This window comes from Camellia sinensis, chromosome 7 (genome assembly GCF_055761805.1).
Source record: "Camellia sinensis isolate YWXY chromosome 7, ASM5576180v1, whole genome shotgun sequence".
NCBI classification, from domain to species: domain Eukaryota; kingdom Viridiplantae; phylum Streptophyta; class Magnoliopsida; order Ericales; family Theaceae; genus Camellia; species Camellia sinensis.
The window spans coordinates 94,843,115-94,866,502 of NC_138967.1; the positions used below are offsets into that span (position 1 = coordinate 94,843,115).

A 23,388-nucleotide genomic window follows, 5' to 3' on the forward strand; every position below is an offset into this window, starting at 1 on the left:
TTGATGGTTCTGCACAAACTTTTCTCTTTTTTTTATTATTTTACTCCATCTTTTGAAAACCCACTTAACTTTCTTTTTCTTTTTTTATTATTTTACTCCATCTTCTTTGAAAAGAAACCGACACACAACTTGCTTTGCACATGTCTCTCCTCTCTCTCTCTCACTTTACACCCACTCTCTCTGGTCCCTTTCAATCTCACATTTCTTTTTTTTTAATATATATATATATATATTAAAATAATGCATCATAAAACCAAAACCATGTGCACCCACATTCTTTCACACTTTTGCACCCACGTTCTTTCCTTCTTTTCTTTTATTTAAATATATATATATATATATATATATTTATTATAATATATTTTCACTACTCCTACTTTTATTTTATTTATTTATTTTTTTTTTTTTTATCTTTCTTGTTCCATCAATTTTCCTTATTATACAACTCGTGAGCATCACCCTATCTTCCGTCAAAAAAAAAAAAAAAAAAAAAAAAAGCAGGAAGATCTGCACACCAAACTCATTTTATTCATGTCGGGGCTCACCCCGATCACCATGTTTCCACATACAAAAAAAAAAAAAAAAAAAAAAAAAAAAAAAAAAAAAAAAAAAAAAAGAAGAAGAAGAAAACAACATACACACCAACACCCACATTCACAGGTGGGATTTTTCTTCTCTACTCTGCCGCCGGTCTTTTCTTCTTGCCTCCGTCCTGAGCGGCCCTTGCCGGTGTTGCCTCCGTGCTTCCTAGATCACCCAGCAAGTTGCCTCCTCCCTGCTCCTTCACTACAGCATATGGCAGCCCTCCAAATCGGAACATCACGGTGGCCTTCCGCTTCAGCTCCTTGTTTTCCGCCTTTAGTATACTTATCTCTGCTCGCGCATCCTTATACATGCGTTGGAGCAGAGCCAGTTGGGCGTTTAACTGCTGCACCTCATTTGTCCTACTCTGCAGCCGGTTCGACAAATTTGTAACCGCAGTCATTGTTTCCACACATGACTTCAATATATACTGATTTGCCTCCACATCCGACTGCACTGCCATTCTTTGCTCCACAGACCGCATAGGAAAGTTCAACGGAGCAAACTCCGGGGCGCTTGGTTGAGGTTCCAGTGCCACCGCACCAGTTATCTCTCTTGTTGACTCGTTGAGGTCGGGAAAGAGGGTGAGCAGACCGCGGGAAGACGAAGCCATTTTTCTGGACAACAGAGTGTTACAGAGTATCTTTCTCAGCAAAACGAAGAATTTTTCAGAGGTTTCTCTCAGTTTTTCTATCTCAGCTTCTGCCTCAGCCTCAGCCTCAGCCTCCGTCTTGGTTAAATAGCCGAGGCAGCCACGCGTATCGCGCGCCACTTGACGCCAGACGACAAACGGGCGCGCCAGCCAAGGCACTCACGTGCCTCGCCATCATATCTGGCACGCCTTTTTATGGATTGGGCACGCCTTTTGAAAGATTGGGCACACCTTTTGAGGGTGCGACTTTTTAGGGGTCCGACAAGACTCTGTAAACTGTCCCGACATTGATTCCGGTTAGCTCCTTTATGGGTCCGACAAGACTCTGTAAACTGTCCCGACATTAATTCCGGTTAGCTCCTTCATGGGTCCGACAAGACTCTGTAAACTGTCCCGACATTGATTCCGGTTAGTTTCTACAAGGGTCCAGCAAGACTCTGTAAACTGTCACAACAACTGTCACAACACCTTTTGAGGGTGCGACTTTTTAGGGGTCCCACAAGACTCTGTAAACTGTCCCGACATTGATTCCGGTTAGTTTCTACAAGGGTCCAGCAAGACTCCGTAAACTGTCACAACAACTGTCACAACATTGTCTGCTACAACGGTCCGACATGACCCCATAAACTGTCTTCTACATCGGTCTGACACCGCCATCCAGTGTCCTCTACACCGTTATGACACCACCATACAGTGTCCTCTACAACGTTATGACACCACCATCCAGTGTCTTCACCAATGGTTTGACACGACCATACAGTGTCTCCTATCCTCTTTTATTTTTATGTATTTTCTTGTTTTGTTACTCTCTCCAAACTCAAGTTGGTTAGTTCCTATCCCCCTTGAGTTTGCGGGGGGCTGTTAAAATCCACCTACTACACACCTACCACTACCACCTACTACACACTCACCTACTTCACCTACTCTCCACCTACTCCTCACCTACTCCTTACCTACTACACACTCACCCTCTTCTATATATAGGAATCATGAATCATTGTAATAGACATCAATACAACAATCAATAATACATCAATTTTAACAACTATCAAATAAGCTAGGAAGGAGGGGAAATCAGATTACATGCAAGAATTGTGGCAAGTTGGGACACAACAAGAGGACATGCAAAGTCAAAGGCCAATTCACCTACTTGAAAGGTCCTGTGAGCTCCACTCAACTAATTCATTTTTTTAATGCATTTTGTTAACTTCACCATTGCTACCTTTTGTCTTTTAGTTTTTGCAAACCCAGTCTGAAGGAAGCCAAGGTCAAACCCAGCCTCAAGGAAGCCAAGGTCAGACCCAACCTCTAGGAAGCCAAGCTTAGAGTCAGCCTCTAGAAAGACAAGGTCAGAGTTAGCCTGAAGGAAGTCAAGTTGAGAGTCAGGTTACACAAGCAACTCAAGTTAGGAAGAAGAATTTGGCTATAAGTTTTCAAGGTTTATTTGTTAATTTAAATAATGTCTTCCTTGCATATGTCCTAACAATGATGATGGTTATTGCAGGTAAAAAGGAGAATGGTACAAACAAGTGACTCAACTCTATTGCATGCAAGCCAGGATGTGACACCATCTCTAGTAAGTTCCAATAGCAACACTCCTCTGCAAGGTCAAATGAGATTGAGAGGAAGAGTGGTGTACAATGCTAATGCTGTCAAATCTCCGCTGGGTGAAAGCAAGAATGCAGCTGAAATAGAGTAGGGGCAAATGAATGACAAATGTTGTTTTTGTTTTTGTTTAACATGGAATACAATGTAATGGATGTGAAGGTTTTTATTATTTTTGTTTGTGGAATATAACCAAATACAATTTCATATTACATGACCTTTATAGTGGTAGGGGCTTTTTGTACATGTAAAGCCTGGTTTTTGTATTGGTTGCTCCTTTGTTAGTTTATGTTTTGCACAGTACGAATGAATGATAATTGTATCATTGGTGATGCCAAATGAATGACAAGTGTGTGAACTGATGTATGTGAATGATAATTTAGTGCCTTTACTACTGTTGTGATAGTTTATGTCTTGATTGGTGATGGACTGCTATGTGTGTGTGTTTTGGTGCTTGTTTTTTTTTCAATTTTTAGTTTAGGGATGGACACAAAGTGAAAGCAAGAATGTCAATTTGGTGCCTTTACTGTATTGTTTTGACCAATTTGAATTTGGAGCAACAATTGTTGGGTTTTTTTTTTTTTTTTCCAGCTTTTTGCTCTGTGTGAATTTCAAATTGTGTGCGAGAGTCACAAGTGCGTTTTGTGAGTCACAATCCTTTCCCAACTTCTGTGTGCTTCCTGTGTGTGGGTCACAATTGCATCATCACCCCCTAAATTTTTTTCTGTGTTTTATTCACCAAACACAATAATAGATACAAAAATAATAGGCCACCAAACACAAATGATAGACACAAAAATAATAGGTCACCAAACGCAATTTTCATCTCGAAATCATAATTTTTCATTAACAATAGTTCACCCATTACATATGATTCATAACAAGATATAGACTCCATTCATTCTTACACTACCATACAACTTGCAATTAGTAACTTTACATTACAAACCATATTCCTACAACCAACCATGACAGAGCCAAGCAAATCCATAATTTCCTCTCTTTTCCAGTCCTCCTTTTCAACTGTGCTTCTATCTTATTCAACTTCTTCAACAGACTATGAATGATCTGCACTGCCCGATCGTAGATGGGTGGGCCTACGCATGTAAAGTGATTGCAACCATTATTAGGGCAACTCATAAATCTCCTCCAAGGATTTGCATGGGTCCATGATGTGTGTATCAGCCTTCTTCCACAAACATTGAAAAACACCTCCTCTACACCACTTGCGTTCTATCTCCCTTGATTTCTTGAGCTTCAATTATTCCTCATTTCTTCTCTCCCACTGATATCGTTCACACTCTGTTTTTTTTTTTTCTTCTTTGGTCCGTGTTTTTGTAGGTTCAAGGGAAGAGAAGGGAATCATTCAAAAAAAAAAAAAAGAGAAGAGAAGAGAAGGGAAGGTTAGGGTTTTGGCAGGAAACCGTTAATTTTCCCTCCATCTAAAAGTATAGGGGGCCACGTCATCCATTCCATCCACTTCCTTAATGGAAATAGACGACATGAAATTGATAGGAATTTAAAAGTATGGGGGTAAAATTGAAAATATTCAATAGTCTGGAGGTATAATTGATAATCAAGGCAAAATATAGGGGTAAAAATAAAATCTTCTCAAATAAAAGAAAAAAGAAAGAAAGAAAGAAAGAAACGCGAGAGGCGAGAGAAAAAAGAAAAGAGTTTCGGAAGAGAGAGAAACGAGAGGTATGCACCCGTGCGCGCGCGCGTGCACGAGAGAGAGAGAGAGAGTTTCGGAAGAGAGGGAGAGACGAGAGGCAAGACAGAGACGAAAGAGAAGAGAGACTTACCAGGTCGAAATAGAGATGGAGATCAACTGGACCTGTGAATGACTGGAGATGGAAATCGAATTCTGGTTCGAAGTCCTTTCGAATTCTTCTCCTCTTTCTTTTTTTTTCTTTTGATTTCGGGATTTAGATCTCTTTCTTTGGTTGTTCTAATTTAGGGATTTAGAGTTTATTTTGTATTTGTTTTTTTACTTCATTAAATTTACACTTTGACCCCAAAAGTTTTTTAAAAAAAAAAAAATTAAAAAGAACCCTACTGTGTCCCAGCGTGTCCCATTCAAAAAAAATGATAATAAAATTAAAGGAGCACACCAAGTGGCATGTACCGTATGTGTCCCCGGCGTGTCCCCTTGTCTGACACTGATATAACTCCTATTTCGAATTGTTCGTGCTTCATAGATCACACCCTAACATGCAATTATAAACATAGATGTTACAAATTCTTGCATCACATTACACGTGACTCTTTGAGACAACCTCTTGCATCCCATTACACGTGACTCTTTGTCATAATCTCTTACATCAAATTACACACTCCTTCGTGACAACCTTGCATTCCATTGCACATGACTCATTGTCATGCAACTTCTTGACGCTCCCTTGCATCACTATTACAAAAACTGGCCTACACTAATATGAATTGGTTAAACAATAACTGAATACTTGAATTTTTAGTTTATTTAAAATTAGTAATTTCATTAGAGTTTTAGTTTCTTTGACCATGGTCATATATCAAGGCTGAGTCTAACTTCTAATTTCTTGGAAAGACAGATGTGCTTTTTGATGCACTGGACTAAGGTGACTAAATCACACGACCATAGATAAGATAGACACTAAAACAACCATTTGGCGAAGATAGTGTATACCTAAATCAAGGATATGTGAATGCCAATGGGACTATTAAATGAAATACATTGAAGAATGAGTTGAAGAATTATCTTTGAAGTGTCTAATATTATAAATATACATTTATAATTAAGACATGTTGAAGAAGTGTTGAACAATTTAGGAGTGTCCGCAGAGAGTCGTGTCCGACACGACACACTTCCTCCATAGAAGTGTATGTGCTACGTAGTTCATCATTATTCAAAAAGTCAAAGACAATGCACCATTATCTCAAATCATATCAACATCAATTTTTTATACATACATTGGTGTACACATAATCATCCGCAATAGCACTTACGCATGATGAAGAATTATTGTTAAAATCCACCCACTACACCACTACCACCTCACCTACTCCACTAAACCTAACACATTACACCACTATCACCTCCACTTCCACCTACTCCACTAAACCTAACCCACTACACCACTACCAGCTCCACTTCACCTACTCCACCTACCACCTACTACCACCTACTCTTCTATATATAGGAATCATTGTAACATATCTATACATCAATCAATAATACATCATTCATTCTCTATACAATTCTCTTTATACATTGAATTTTAACATGGTATCAGAGCAAGGTTAAGAACTTAGTGATTCCGCTTCACCGGCGGGCGGCAGCCTCGCCTTGGCCGTCCGCCGGACCTCTACACATACCTTCACTCCGCTGTCAAATTTCTTGCTGCTCTCTCTTGAATCCCTTTCCACATATCATACAGAAATGGCACTGCCGTTTAAATTTGGCCCAGAAGGAAATATGTCTCCTCAAGCAGCCCTTGGAAACCCAGATGATCGAAGTTTTAATAACAACTCTATGCGCAGCTCCTCAAGCTATGATGATATTCCGGGTTTGCAACATCTGAAGGATGAAAGGGATACAGCTATGCGACAAACACGGCAACTGCAGCAAGAACTGTCACCCTTCAAGCTCAAACAGAATACCCTCCAGATATGCAATGCAAAGATAAATTTCTCCTACAAAACACAATTGTGGCTTCAGATGCTGATGTCGATGAGCTTCCACAAGATACCTTTAATAAAGACAGTGGAAGGACAATACAAGAATGCAAGCTTAGGGTTGTCTATCTCTCTTTCCCATGTGCACTTTTCTTTTTATTCTACTTTTTGACATACCAACCCATGCATTTACTCTCTCCCTCTCGGCAGACCTATGCACATGGGCACACACTCAACACACTACCACAAACAAATAAAATAAAATTCCTCATAGCCCCTGCTTGACACACCACCCCACTTTCTTGTTATTATAATAAATAAACTGATGTGATCCACTCTTTTTCCCCAAACAAATAAAATAACTAAATAAATAAGCAAATGAATTGAACCCTCCTCGGGCCACCCAATTCACTTTTCTTATTATTATATATATACATTTTTTTCATTCTAAAATATTCTCCACCCAAAATCATTATCACATTTTCCACCGCCCAAATTTTATTTTTTTATTATAAAACTTAATTGGTGGTCTATTTTTATTCCTTATTATATATTCATCATCACCATACTTATCATTTCATCACTATCTCCATATTTTTTTATTATTCGATTCCCTTACTTTTTCAAAAAAAAAACATTCATCATTCCACAAACTCATTTTATTCATGTCGGGGCTCACCCCGATCATCATTTTACACCAAAAAAAAAAAAAAAACAACGGCTTTGTTTTCTTTTCTGCAAACAACCACATCCACAGGCGGGATTTTTCTTCTCTTCGCCTATTCCACCGGTCTTTTCTTCTTGCCTCCGTCCTGGGCGGCCCTTGACGGTGTTGCCTCCGTGTTTCCCACTCCACTGGGCACGATCACTATTCCCTGCTCCTCCACTGCAGCATATGGCGGACCTCCGAATCGGAACATCACGGTGGCCTTCCGCTTCAGCTCCTTGTTTTCTGCCTTTAGCACACTTATCTCTGCTCGCGCATCCTTATACATGCGTTGGAGCAGAGCCAGCTGGGAGTTTAACTGTTGCACCTCATTTGTCCTGCTCTGCAGCCGGTGCGACAAGTTTGTGACCGCAGTCATGGTTTCCACACATGACTTCAGAGTATATTGATTGGCCTCAATATCAGTTTGCACCGCCATTTTTTGCTCTACCGACCGCATCGGAAAGTTCAACGGAGCAAACACAGAGGTGTTTGGTTGAGGTTCACTGGCCACCGCACCAGTTCTCTCTCTTGTTGACTCATTGAGGTCGGGAAAGAGAGTGAGTAGACCACGGGATGAAGAGGCCATATTCTGGGTAGCTGAACGGGAAGAAGAGGCCATGTTTTTTGGGTTGCTGAGTGTTTCCGAGAAGGGTTGGATACAAAGTATTTACAGATTGTTTCAGAATAACAAGTTCAAAGGTTTCAGTCTGGTTTGGTTTCCTCCGCCTCCGCATTGGTTTATATTGACACAGGCGACGCGGCCGACACGCCGCTCTGTCGCTCACGTGCCTTGCCGCGTCTCCGGCTCACCTTTTGATGGCTCGACGCTTTCTGTCGGGCACGACTTTTGATGAAGTGGGCGCGCCTTTTGAGGGCGCAACTTTTGATGGCACGCCTTTTTATGGATTGGGCACGCATTTTGATGGCACGTCTTTTTATGGATTTGGCACGCCTTTTGATGGCACGCCTTTTGAAAGATTGGGCACACCTTTTGAGGGTGCGACTTTTTGGGGGTCCAACAAGACTCTGTAAACTGTCCCGACATTGATTCCGGTTAGCTCCTTCAAGGGTCCGACAAGACTCTGTAAACTGTCCCGACATTGATTCCGGTTAGCTCCTTCAAGGGTCCGACAAGACTCTGTAAACTGTCCCGACATTGATTCCGGTTAGCTCCTTCATGGGTCCGACAAGACTCTGTAAACTGTCCCGACATTGATTCCGGTTAGCTCCTTCATGGGTCCGACAAGACTCTGTAAACTGTCCCGACATTGATTCCGGTTAGTTTCTACAAGGGTCCAGCAAGACTCCGTAAACTGTCACAACATTGTCTGCTACAACGGTCCGACATGACCCCATAAACTGTCTTCTACATCGGTCTGACACCGCCATCCAGTGTCCTCTACACCGTTATGACACCACCATACAGTGTCCTCTACAACGTTATGGCACCCCCATACAGTGTCCTCTACAACGTTATGACACCACCATCCAGTGTCTTCACCAATGGTCTGACACGACCATACAGTGTCTCCTATCCTCTTTTATTTTTATATATTTTCTTGTTTTGTTACTCTCTCCAAACTCAAGTTGGTTAGTTCCTATCCCCCTTGAGTTTGCGGGGGGCTGTTAAAATCCACCCACTACACCACTACCACCTCACCTACTCCACTAAACCTAACCCACTACACCACTATCACCTCCACTTCACCTACTCCACTAAACCTAACCCACTACACCACTACCACCTCCACTTCACCTACTCCACCTACCACCTACTACCACCTACTCTTCTATATATAGGAATCATTGTAACATATCTATACATCAATCAATAATACATCATTCATTCTCTATACAATTCTCTTTATACATTGAATTTTAACAATTATATATGTGTGTGTGTATCGCATAGACTTCCTATTGAGCCTCCATGCAAGTTAAAATTAGTGTTACGGAAAAATACCAAGTTTGTGCACTTCCAAATGTGTCTTTTCTACAGTAGCCCTTTTCAAAACTTCAATAATCAAGGCCTTTCAATCTATTATACATCATCCTAAGCAGGTTTTCCAATTCTGTACTTGTAATCATAAACTGACCTTCAAGCAAACATATCCATAAGACCTAGCAATTTGGTGTTCTGTGTTTATTCCAGTTTTTTATGTCTTTCGTAGGTGAACTTCACATATAAATTCCATGCAATCATTCATCAAGCCATTAACTGCTATAATAACATACAAAATATGCACAACACATGCAACCCTTAATCTCGTTGATAATCAGTGACCAACCTTTCAACTTTCACCAAGGCATAGAACACGAATGGATTGTTGATGGGGAATAAAAAGGCATTGTATGAACTTAAATTGAGGATTACGTATTTATTTTAGTATTTTCTTTAGATTTTTTTTATTAGGATTTAATTATTGTAATTTTTAGTTTTGGTAATTATGGTTTCTTAGGATGCCTACAAATAGGCCTTTTATGTAATGATTTATGAAACTTGGCTTGAATATTGAAGCACTAATATATTGTTTGGAATTGGTTGCCTGTCACCCTCTTTTCTCTATATGCTCGTCTCATTGGTGCTACATCAATTTTGGAATGACTGGAAAGGAAAAGGCATTGGGTGAAGTTAAATTGAGAAATAGGAATTTACTTTAGTTTAATTCAATATTTATTATTTATTGCGTTTTATTGTTATATTAGGATTTAATTATTGTAGTTTTTATTTTGCTAACTTTAATTACGATTTCCTAAGTTGCTGTTAAGTGTTGGAGTTATTTGTGTCTAAGGGTAGTTAAGTAATTTGTGCCTTTCAGTCTTGTTATAAATACATGTGTAAGGGGAGAACCCTAGTCATTAGAGTGTTAATACAAAATCATCCGTTCTCTTTCTCTCTTTTCTTTCATTCTTCTTCTTCTTCATATGTAAATCTAACATGATATCAGAGTCACATCTTCCTCCTTGAGATATTGTTTTGCAATGGCTAAGACAATGGGCAAAATCTGATTCTGGGAAAAACCAGAAAACAACTCTTTTATCAAACTTTTTAAGTTTTGATAAGATGTTGAGTGGTTTTGTCACCATAATTAAAGAATATATGTGTGGCTATTCAGGAGAAATTAATTTGCAAGAAGATGCAAATTATGGTCTATCCAAACTAGAACTACGTAACATCCGTCAATTTGAAGATATGCGACATTATTTCAAAAATATTACTATGTTCTAGATCCTCCACAAAATACCTATTGGTTAGACTAATTTTTTCATAAACTCCCAAACCCATGGGATGAATTAAGTTTTAAAAATATCCTAAATTTTTAGAAAAATTAGAAAATAGTGGTAATCTTGAATTTAGGATAAACTTTGTCTTGAGACTAATAGCAAATCAGTGATTAACGGTACAAGCGAAGAAACAAGAGAAAAATCAAATCACCAATTCCACAAAAGGAAAAAATTGTTGTGACCAAATTTTACGAGAAAATTGAAATATTGGTTGCACACCTTATAAAAGAAAGGGTAAAATCAAGAAAAAGAAATTTAAGTGAAAACCTTGGAAAAAGAAAAAAAAAACTTCCTAAACATAAAAAATATGTTAAGAAAAGAAAAACTTCTTCAAAAACATCTAACAAGAAAAAATCTTGTAGATGTTATATTTGTCATGAAGGACACTATGCACCTCAGTGTTCTAAAAAAGGAACAAGTGCTAAAAAGATGATAAAAGTTCCTGAAGAACAAGACTTCGAAATTTGTTTTGGTGAAGAAATTTCGATACAGAAGAAATACTATATGAAATTTCAAGTGAAGAATATTCATCAGATGAAGATGAAGAATGCATCTTTATGATGACTAGGATTACAAAAAATTATGAGGAGGAATCAAAAACATTCCGATTAGGAGATTATATCGGTGAAGAAATTGTCTTTTCCGAAGAACAACTAGCCAAGTATGAAAAACTTCAAGGAATTCGAAAAGAAGAAATTTATAAAATTTCAAAATTCAAACCCTGGTCAATAAGAATATTTGAGCAACATGTTGGAAACACCAAGGCTCAATTTATGGATGAAGGAAATGTCGATATAACCTTACTCGACAAAAAGAAAATTGCTAGATGTAAAAAGAATAATCCTGAATTAAGACATATTCATATAGGACTAATTCAAGTAAAAATCACTGCTTTGTTTAGACAAGGTACTGATACACCCATCTTAGCAGTCTTATTAGATAAAAGATTTCATGATCCAATAAGAGCAATTATTGGAGGAGTACAATCTAATTTAGTAAATGGGATAGTATGGTTTAACATAAAACCAAATTTCTTTGTGTCAATAGATGATCCTAATATAGAGGATGTTATTAGGATTAGTCTAAAAACACAAAATAGAAGAATGAAAAAAGATTCCTATGATCTCGCAATTCAATGGAAAACTATCCATGAATTAACAAGGCTACCTGAAACATCAATTAAACCAATTGATACAAAAATAGTTGACATGTGGGAACCAAAACCATATGAGACAACAATTCAACCAAAGCTTATAAATTGGCCAGATTTAGAAATTCCAAGAAATTGGTTAATTTCTGAACTAACAGAAGAAAAGCAAGAAAATCTGTTAGCAATGTTGAAATACAAGCATCTGGTAGTAATCTGTATATAACAAATAACATATTAAAACAACCAGCACAAAATTTATCAGCTGATTGGAAAAAATTCAATAAACTAAAAATTACACACGATATTAGTCGCAGCAGTTCTCAAACAGAACCTATTGATATTAAGACAGTACAAGTACCTATCATGCCACAAACACATCATAGATTTGAAGAACAAAAAATGTTTCAAATCTATCATTATCAAACAAAACAAAATGAAGTAATTTTTGCCTCTAGCCAAGGAAAGCAAAAATATACCTATGTTTTGGGAACTTTTAATTTTAAAGGCTATAAACTATAGTCTTAGTTTGACTAACAAAATGGCCTTTGATAGGGTCGCGTGGACAAGAAGGATTCATGTAGCCAACCCCATTTGATGGGACTCAAGGCTTGGTTTGGTTTGGTTATAAACTATATAGTCTTAGTGTTCTACTTGACACTAGTGCCACAATAGGCACATGTAGAATGAATGCTACACCTAAGGATAAATGAATTTTAATGAAACATCCCATCTCAGTTAAAGGAGTTAGTGGAGCAGACACCTCCATAATTCTAAAAGCAAAAAATATAACTGCTTGGTTTAATAATAACAAATTTGTTATTCCAAAAGTTTAATGCTTCCCAAATATGCATGGAGATTATATTCTTGGAAATAATTTTTTATTTGGATATTTACCAATAATGCTTGCTGATAAAACAATTAGTTTAACTCTCAACCAACAATTGGTAACAATTCCTTTGTTGGAACAACATTATATATGTGATCGAGATTTCTTGCCAACTAGGTGTGGTGACTTAACACCATATACAAATACTCTTTGATGAATCTCATTGGATTTATAAAATTTTAACTGAAAATTTTAGTGACAATCCTTTGAAACTATGGCATCATAGTCCCCGATATTGTAGTTTAAAATTAAAATATCCTAATATAATAATTAGGGTAAAACCAATGATCTATACCCGCTAGGATATAGATGAATTCAAAATTCAAATTAATAAACTTCTTGAGAAAAACCTCATTGAAGTAACCACTAGTCCTCATTCATGCCCTGCATTTATGGTTAGAAATCATGCAGAAATTAAAAAAGAAAAAGCCAGAATGGTAATTAACTATAAAAGGCTTAATGAACATATAGAATTTGATGGGTATTATATCCCAAGAAAAGATATTTTGATAAATCTAACCCAATGATCAAAAGTCTTTAGTAAATTTGATTGTAAGTCAGGATACTAGCAATTACAATTAACAGAAGAGTTAAAACCATTGACTGCCTTCAGCATTCCGAGAGGACATTACCATTGGAATGTAATGCCATTTGGATAAAATACTGCACCACAAATCTTTCAAAGATGGATGGATTCTATTTTTAACAAACGTAAAGATTTTTGTGTAGTATATATAGATGACATTCTTATTTTTTCCAAATCAATGGAAAAACACAAGAATCATCTTAGGCAATTATCTAATAAATTCCAAAAACATGAAATTATTCTCTCCCCTAAAAAGATAGAGGTAGAGAAAGAAGAAATAGATTTCTCAGGGTTAATCCTTACATCAACAGGATTAAAATTACAAGAACATATTATTTCAAAAGTAAAAGAATTTCTTGATGAATTAAGTGAACTAAAACAACTTCAAAGTTTTTTAGGAATTCTTAATTATGGAAGAAATTACGTCAAAGATCTAGCAAAATTGGAACTTCTTTTATTAGCAAAATTAAAGAATGATGTACAATTTTGTCGATCAAAATAAGATACTAATTTAGTTAAACAAATTAAAGAAAGTATTACAGTCATGCCTACAATTTATTTACCTAAAAAAGGAGATAAGCTTATTCTTGAAATGGATGCCTCAGATTTATGTTGTGGATGTGTATTAAAAGCGGTACATTCTCAATTCTGGACCGAGTCCGAAGAAACAAATAGCTATGGAATTAAAAATAGGGAAAAACCTAAGGTTTTAAAAAGCAGCCGCAACCATAACATAATGGTTGTGGTGGTTACCACCACCCGTTACAGCCGCTATAGCGGTGTGAAGAAATTCACATGTGTAACAGCCATTTCGATGTTACGTAACGGCCGTAGTGGTACCTTACACACCGTTACACCTTTTTATAATATTCTGAATAACTTTCTTTCCCAAAAAAAATAAAAAATAAATAAAAACTTACAAAAAAAGAACAAATACTCAAGTGATTCAAGTCCAAAGAAAAAATCTTGCATGAATTTATTTTCTTTATAATTGTTTTTAAATTTTATTTTATTACATTAGTATGTAAAATAAAAAATATATAAACGGTGCTTGTATTTATTTTTATAATCATTTTATTTAATATTTAATTATAAATATTTTTTATTTTGCTACTGTAATGTGTTGTCTAAAAAATGTCTTTAAAAAACTCAAAAATATTTTTTGTTTATGGCACAACTTTTATTTTTATAATCATTTCATCTAATACTTAATTGTAAATATTTTTTATTCAATTGGTTCAGGTATTGATCAAAAATAATTTGTAGACATTTAAAATTAATTATTCTTAAAGTCATTAACTATTGAAATAAAATGTAAAAAACTCATTTTATAGTGATTTGAAAATATGAAATATATTGGATCATACTTAAAAATTAACAAAAATTGATCAAAACTTATTTTAAACCCTAATAAATGTGATTCTAGAAAATATATATATATATATATATATGCGTATCAATAAGTTTTCTTTAACTTGTGGGAAAAATAAACAAATTCACGGTTCTGGTTACCGCAACCGTTACGCTACGGCCTTTATACCCGGCCACCGCAACCGCTTTTCGAAACCTTGGAAAAACCTATTTCCATAAAAACTCAGAAACAAGAATTAATTTGTGGATATAATCCTAGCAAATTTAAACCTATTATTTTTTAAAAAGAAACTTTAGCAATAAAACTGGCTTTAAAAAAGATTCCATATATATCTTGCTCCTTAATGTTTTATTGTTAGAATAGACAATCAAGTAGTAAAAGATTTTTTTAGTTAACAAGGAAAATATTGAAGAAGGCCGCCAACTTCGATAGTATAATGAAATTGCTATATACTTTTGGAGTTGAACATTTGAAAGGACTAATAATTTTCTTATAGATTTTTAATCAGAAATCACTAAACCAGTGTTCTCTCTTTTCAACTATGAACAAGGGTAAACAGCCCGTTGAGTCCAATAAAGAATGGGTGACAATTGCCAAAAAAGCAATCCCCAAAACAGAAGAAAGTTTGTTGTTTTTTCAGGCAGACAACCTAGAATTTACACAAATAGAAACAATTGCAACGCGCAAGTTGTGGGATTCCCTAGAGCTTGTTGTCAAGCATATGACAGTTTGTCAAAAGCTAAAAAGGTTGTCTATAGTGCTCCATCAATGCCTATTTTTCAACAGCAACAAACCAATCCAGTCCCTTTTGAATTTCAGAAATCTAAACCAAATGAATCTGAAATTAAAGATTTTTTTAGTCCTGGTATTCCCAAAAAAATTTATGATGAATTAATTGGTGTAGAAAACCCACATTTCCGAATACAAAAAAGGTTTAGATTACATATGTCTAATTTATCATTTCAATTAGAGGAACAAACCACCATAATAAATGAGTTACAGAAACTTTGTTTCCAACTCATTAAACAAATAAATTGGGATCAAGATTTTAAATTTGAAAAAATAAATACTTTTCTTCAAATTTCTGAATTCATAAATCATGAATATTCAGATCCTTCTTTTGAAACAATTAGAAGAGTGTCTTTTTGAAAAAGCAAGAACAATTCTTCCTTGTGAAATCTTTAGAATAGAAGACCATTGTGAAAGAATTAAAAACGTTTGACTGGCTACATTACTAGTGCGCTCTCACAACCTGATGATGATGACCCTTTGCGTAGTCAATAGATTTCTGAAAATGCTTTGGTTATGACTTGGCTGATTAACTCCATGCAGCCTACCATTAGTCAGACTTTTCTTTTATTAGATACCGCTCATAAGATTTGGACTGTTGCAGCACAGATGTGCTCACAACAAGGTAATGATGCACAGGTGTATGAGTTGAGGAAGAAGATTCGAGGCCTGGATCAAAAGAACAGATTGCTCGCGATGAACTATGCTAAGTTTAGTAACTTGTGGCAGGAACTAGATTATTACCAGAGTTTCCAGGCTATTTGTCCCAAGGATGCCACTTTGTTTCAGCAAACCGTGAAGAATGAACATGTGTGTGACTTCCTTGCTGGTCTTAATTTGGAGTATGATCAGATTCATGTTCAAGTGTTGGGGTCATTCTCCTTTTCCCACCTTACGCGAGGCTTATGTTGTTGGTTAGCAAAAGGAGAGTCCGCATAGTGCTATGGTCCATTCCTCTATTCAGGACCATTCTGCTTTGGTTATTGTTCCTACCACCCAAGACACTAATCCTAGTCCAGCTCAATTTGGTACTAAGGGTACACTGGTTGATAAAAATCGATTGAACTGTGATTATTGTGAGAAAGACAAACATGATCGTGAGCATTGTTGGAAATTGAATGGTCATCCTACTAGGGGTCGTGGCCGTTCAACTCGTCCCTAAGCTCATGTGTCTGAGATTGCTGGTAGTACTTCTGACACCAGTACTCTTTCCCAAGATGAGTTACATACTCTCAAGCATTTGAAGGCTCAGCTTGATTCTTCATCTACCACAATTCCTTCTACTTCAACTCATTCCAATTTTGCTCACACAGGTATTCTTGCTAGTGCTCTTAGGACATCCCCGTCGCCTTGTTGGATTATTGATTTCGGTGCTACCAACCACATGACAGATGCCTCTAGTCTTTTCTATTCTTATTCTCCTTGTTTTGGGCATGATAAGGTTAGAGTGACTGATGTACTTTATCCTCCGTCTCCGACAAGGGTTCAGTTCATTGCTCCTCACTTTCTCTTTCTTCTGTACTTCATGTTCCTAATTTTTCTGCCAACTTACTCATGTTAGTAACCTTACTACTTCTTTGAATTGCTTTGTGACCTTTTTCTTTATTCATTGTGTCTTTCAGGAACAAGCTATAGGGAAAACAATTGGCAACGATAGAGCACATGGTGAACTGTACTTTCTGAATGTTGGCCCTTCTAGATTACCTTTCCTCCACCCAAGCTCTTCCGTGCACTATCTGCTCCTCACTTCATCTCCTTAATCAGTGCTATCGTCGTTTGGGTCATCATTCCTTTAGTATTTAGAGAAGCTTTTTCCTTCATTAGTACGAGATTGTCCTAAGAATAATTTTGTTTGTGAAGCTTGTGAACTTGCTAAGCATAAACGTACTTCTTATCCATCAGTTAATAAAAGAAGTGTTTTTCCTTTTTTACTTATTCATACTGATATGTGAGGGCCTTCCCCTATGATTTCTACTTCTGGGTATCAATGGTTTATTACTTTTATTGATTGTTTTGGGTTTATATACTTCGAAGTTCGAACTAAAAGTGAGGTTTTCTCTTGTTTTCGCCTTTTTCATAAAATGGTGACCAATCTTTTTAATTCTATAATCAAAATTCTTCAGAGTGATAATGGAACTGAGTATGTTGATGGTGATTGAAGAGCATGGCATTCTTTATGAAATTAGTTGTGTTGGCACTCCTCAGCAAAATGGAGTTGCCGAACACAAGAATAGCCATTTCCTTGAACTTGCTCATTCTCTCTTGTTTACCATAAATGTTCCTAAGTCTTTTGGGAGTGATGCCGTTCTTACAACTGCTTACCTTATCAACCATATGTCCTCTAGCATCCTCCAGTTCCAAATTCCTCTTGAATTTCTTCCTGTGACTTATCCTACTTCTCTTCCTCCTCAGGTTTTTGGGTGTCTGTTTTGTTCATCTACACCCTCATATTCGTGGAAAGCTTGATCCTAAGGTTGTGCGTTGTGCCTTTATTAACTATTCTGCTATTTAAAAGGGTTACAAATGCTATAATCCTCACAATCATAAAATGTATGTTAGCATGGATGTCACATTTCATGAATCTGAGTCCTTTTTCACTTCTCCTCCATCATCTCTTCAGGGAAAGGGTATTACAAACGAGATTGCAGATGAGATGATGTCATATAAACATGAGTTATCCTTCTTCCTTCCCAGTCAGCGGGCTGTTATTTGTAGTGAGAGGGAGCCTAAGAGTGCTATTGATGATGAGCCTGATATTGGTGGCCATTTGGACAAGATGATCTTAAGACTTATTCACGGCGTCAGAAAAAGCAAACTTCCCTTGTACCGCCAAGTCAATCATCGTCCCTAGTGCCAATTCCAGATCCTCTTTCGACTGACTCTATAGGTAATGCACCTCAACCTATCTCTCCACCTATATTTGACGGTCCTGTTATTGATTATTTGAGTCTGCCTATTGTTCAAACAAAGGGGGTTAGGGCTTGTACTCAACACCCTATTTCTAAATTTGTGACATATGATTCATTGTCTCTTGTATATCATGCTTTTGTTTCATCTTTGTCTTTTGTGTGCATCCCACAGGGTTGGAAAGAAGTGGTTAATAATCATAGGTAGAAAGGAGCTACGGTAGAAGAAATGCAAACTCTAAGCAAAAATAATACTTGGGAGTTGGTTCCTCTTCCTAATGGAAAAAAAACTAGTGGGGTGTAAGTGGAGGTGTTCACTATTAAGCAAAAAGCAGATGGGAAAATTGAACGGTACAAAGCAAGACTAGTGGCCAAGGGATTTACCCAGATATATGGAATTGATTATCAAGAAACATTTGCCCTCTGTAGCAAAAATGATTTCCATTCAAGCTCTTCTTTCATGTGTGGCCAACTTGGGGTGGTATTTACAGCAAGTAGATGTGAAGAATGCATTTCTCCATGGTGATTTGGAGGAGGTATATATGAATGTGCCATCAGGATTCTCATCTTAGTCTACAGTTGAAAAAGTCAGTAGGTTGTAGAAGGGTTTATATGATTTGAAACAGTCTACTCGGGCTTAGTTGGACAGATTCCTATAAGCTATGTTGAGATTTGGGTATAAGCAAATCAATGCAAATCACACTATGTTCGTTAAACGCAATGCAAATAAGGTAATTGTACTTACTGTGTGTAGATGATATAGTTGTGATAGAAAATGATGAGGAGGACGTGACATATCTGAAAATGCAGTTGGCCAAGGAATTTGAGAACAAAGACGTTGGCCCGTTGAGGTACTTTATTGGGATTAAAGTTGCCAACTCCAACAAAGACATCTTTATTTCTCAAAAGAAGTGCATTCTAGATTTTTTTGAGGAAACTAGCATGTTAGGCTGTAAACCAGTAGATTCACTAATTGAGATAATCATCATCTTTGCAGTGGAGTTGGTAACTCTATGGAGAAGGATAGGTATCTGAGACTTGTGGAACGACTTATATATCTATTCCACACTCGGCCAAATATTGCCTATGCAATTGGAATAAGTCAATTTATGCATGATCCTCATGCAACACATTTAGACGCGGTGTATCATATTTTGAGGTACCTTAAATCAGCCTTGGAAAAAAGAATTTTATTTTCTAATCATGGTCACTTGAGGTTGGAGGCATTTACCGTACATCAAGTTACTGCATAGTAAGAAGCTGACAGTGGTATCCAAGTCTAGTATAGAAGCAGAATGCTGAGCTATGACGCATGGTACATGTGAACTCATGTGGCTTCAGTCCTTATTAGGTGATATAGGAATTGTTTGTGGTAATCCTATGACTCTATACTGTGACAACACAGCTGTCATCAGTATTGCTCACAATCATGTTCAACATGATAGGATTCAGAATAATGAGATTGACAGACATTTTATTAACGAGAAATTGAATAAGGGTTTGACATGTATGCCCTTCGTGAAGTCTAAAAATCAATTGACTGATGTGTTTACTAAAGGTCTTGGTAGTAAGGTTTTTCATCCAATTTGTTGCAAGTTGGACATGAGAGATATATTTGCACCAACTTGAGGGGTAGTGTTAAATGTTAGTTATTTGTGTCTAAGGGTAGTTATGTAATTTGCATTTTTCAGTCTTTTATTATAAACACATGCGTAAGGGGAGAACTCTAATCATTAGACTGATAACACAAAATCAGCCGTTCTCTCTCTTTCTCTCTTTTCTTTCATTCCTCTTCTTCATATATAAATCTGACAGTTGCCTATAAATATGCCTTTTATGTAATGTTTTTTCAGACTAGCCTTGAATATTGAAGAATTGATATATTATTTGGGATTGGCTTCTCTATATCTCTTTTTACTTTTCTTCTACTTCCCCTATTGTGCTACATCAAGTGTTTTCCAAAAGAAGGGATCTTAGAGCCAAATAAACTTTGAATCCATATATATTTCAGGTAAGTATGGCAGAATAACATGGTTGGTGGAAATCCAATGAAACAAAATGTAGATACAATTCTGTAGGACACAAAACGAAAAAAAAAAAAAAAAAATACAGAGAGAGACAGAGATATTAAAATTTAATAGCAAGAGACAAAATCTTATTTAATTTCTACAGAAATGGCCACGACATTTCATTTGCAGCAAACTAACACAAAACAAGAAGTGGAAAACTGAGATTCTAGCATTTCCACCCAAACATATTGAAACTCACTTAATAAATGATAGATTTTGTACTTGTTTCTATTAAAAAAAAAAAAAGTTTTTCTTATATCATTTTTTCTTAAAAGAATAAAAAATAAAAGAACAAAGATTTCTAAGATTTCACCCAAAGTTTTTCTTTTATCATTTTTGCTTCCTAAGATTTCACAAACGCATGATTTATTGCTATATAAGTAATAACCAATTAGATAAAATATAAACAGATTAAAAACTATAGTAACTTTGAAATTTATCTTTCATCTAGATATGCACTAATGAAGGATTCTTCCATGACTAAAGAAGTCTGAACCATTTTTTATATTACAGAGTTCCTTTTGGATAGTAAACCTTGAAAAGGATGAAAAAAGAAAGGAATAAGCTTGAGCTTTCTAAAAGCATAAGAAATCAAGTCAGAAGTTGAAAAGACTGCTCCGGATTAAAGTATACCTGAACAAGTGGAATTGCAGCCAAACGTGCAGCAACATTGTGTGATGACTTCTCACATTCCCTCCAAAGAAGATTATGAGCTGGCATGTCTCCATAACTATACATAAGGGTATTGCAACAGTTGTTAGCCAATTTAGAAAACAAATCAACATACACAAACTAAAAGCTCCTCTCACCTGAAACCAAGCTCAGCCAATCTCTGTGAACACCAAGCAAAATGGCGACTCTCATCATCAGCGACATGAGCAAAATCAGCAAAAAAGCCCTCTCCAAGAAGCTCAGAGTGTGGCGAAAATCGCACAACAGTATCCCATGCCAAATCAATAGCATTCAGCTCCACATGAGCAAGATTATGGAGCATATAAGCATTGAGAGGCAAACCCGAGTTTTTGGGAGCTGGAATTTCCTTTGGGGAAACCTGAATTTCACAAAGAACAGGCCATAAATGAGGAGAACTAATTAGGAAAAAAAACCCAAACCCACTGTAAATAACTATCAACAATCAATGGATACCCACAATTCTCTATCATCAAAATTTTCAACCGACAACCTAAAGGAATTAAGTAGACAAAAGCCCTGCTATAAAGCTTACACGGGAAGTACAAAACCCAGAAAGCAAGATGTAACTGTGATTACAACAGAAACCCATAAATGCAATGTGACTATTACATGGGATTAGACCCAAAATACCCTAGTACAATATTTGAATACCCAAAATGCAATTAGATGTGATAGGACCCATATTGCTGTGAAAACATGTTCAACTTGGACAAGTAAAGAAAATTGTCAATCGCTTTGAGAAATAGAAAATCGAACCAGCTGAGGTTTAGGAGAGCGAGCAGGACGATGGGGAGGTTGAGAAACCCCGATTGGCAAATTTTGTCGGCGCCAGAGAGAGTAAGCCATGTGAGAGAGCTTCGATTTGGTTAGAGGGTCAGCAGTGTTGAGAACCAAAGCACCCATCTCTGTTAGAGAAGAACTCAATGCCATTGGGCCATCATCTAATTCATCAATTCCTGAAAGTGCCAGTGATTGGGGACCGGAGGGTCCCCAGAAACGGTTGTGGTTGGCTGGGTTCTCTCTCCAGTTTTGTAGACCAGACCATTGTGGATGCTTCAAACAAGAAGAAGAAGAAGAAGAAGAAGAAGAGAAGAGCTTCTTTTTTAGCCCAAGAGTCGACGCAGGTGAGCAGTAGGCACACCTTAGTGTGGTGGACAACATGGCTTTGAGGAGTTGCATTTCATGGAATGTGGAGTCATGGAACCCCAATTTCTCTCTACCTTGGACCCTTTGACTGAGTGCTAGGCTGGGAATTTCTCCTCCTAAATTTAAAGAAAAATAATTTATTTATACAATTTCTTCTCCTAAATTTTTTCAAATGACGTAGCTTACAAAATTAGTGATGCTCCAACGTATAGGGGCAATTTGGGAACATAGTAAAAAGTTAATTCTTTGATTTTTAATTTTTTTACACAAAAAAAGTCGAAAAAAATTACAAAAAAATTAATTTTTTTAGTTAAAAAAAAAAGTTAAAAAGTCAATTTTTTATCAACTTCTCACAATATCACTATATCATGTTACTTTATTGGGGAGGATTTCGAGAGAGAAATTATGTGAATATAATATTGTTATTTTTTAAATGTATAAAAAAATAAATAGAAGATTTTTTTTTTTTATAGTATCTTTTTAAATTTTTGGTTATTTTAGCTGTTTGCCAAAATAAGCCTAAGTTTTTTGTGTTTAGGATTTCTTTTTAAATTATGTCATAATTTTTTATTTTTTTATACGTTTTGTGTAAATAATTTTTTAAAAAAAATATCCTATTTTTTTAAAAGTCAAAATAAGCCCAAAAAAAATTTAATTTCTTAAAAATTTTAATTTTTTGGTTCGGCTAAGTAAAATATAGACATTTAAAAAAATTTAAAAGAAAAAACAAATTACTAAAGACGAACATAAAATCAACCAAAAAAATCATTTAAAAAATAAACCTCAAACACCCTTAAGATCAGTGTTGGTTTAGGAAGTAACTTTTTTAGTATTTTTTTAGCTAAAATATAAGATGAAAAAAATTGAAACGTTTAAAAATGACATTTTGATTTTTTATAAAATTTTGCAACAAAAATGCTAGACACCAAAATATTTTGTCAAAAAGTTTACAAAACACTCACATCCCACACCCATATGAGTATTTGGTAGAATATTTTTTGTATCCCTACCATTGCACCTTTTTTTAATAATTTGACTATTTTAGTCACTTGTTAACCATTCAAAATATTACTTTTTAATTTTAATTAATATTTTTTCAATACACATTCCAATAGGGCTACTTCCAAGCCGGTTTTGTGAGGGTGCAAATCGTTTTCACCTGACTCACATTGGTGCGGGTCATGAAAAATAAACCCGCAGCTACTCGAATTGTGAGTTGCGGTTTATGCAAATGGGTTAATCGGTTATGCAGGTGAGTGCAGATCAGTTAAGCAGGTTGAGCTTGTACTTTTTTCATGTTT

General features: G+C 36.2%; 1 protein-coding gene across 1 annotated transcript in view; it reads right to left on the bottom strand.

Moving 5' to 3' along the window:
* LOC114256492 (diiron containing four-helix bundle family ferritin protein, putative (Protein of unknown function DUF455)) overlaps positions 1-22,200 on the bottom strand; it is a 31,292-nt gene extending 9,092 nt beyond the window's left edge. The window contains exons 1-3 of the mRNA XM_082878830.1: positions 21,698-22,200; positions 21,058-21,299; positions 20,882-20,978 (exon numbers count right to left, since the gene is read on the bottom strand). Coding sequence (XP_082734956.1) covers positions 20,882-20,978; positions 21,058-21,299; positions 21,698-22,120 — 762 coding nt within the window. The 5' untranslated portion in view covers positions 22,121-22,200. The remainder of the gene's footprint in view (positions 1-20,881; positions 20,979-21,057; positions 21,300-21,697) is intronic.
* Between the last annotated feature and the right edge of the window lie 1,188 nt (positions 22,201-23,388).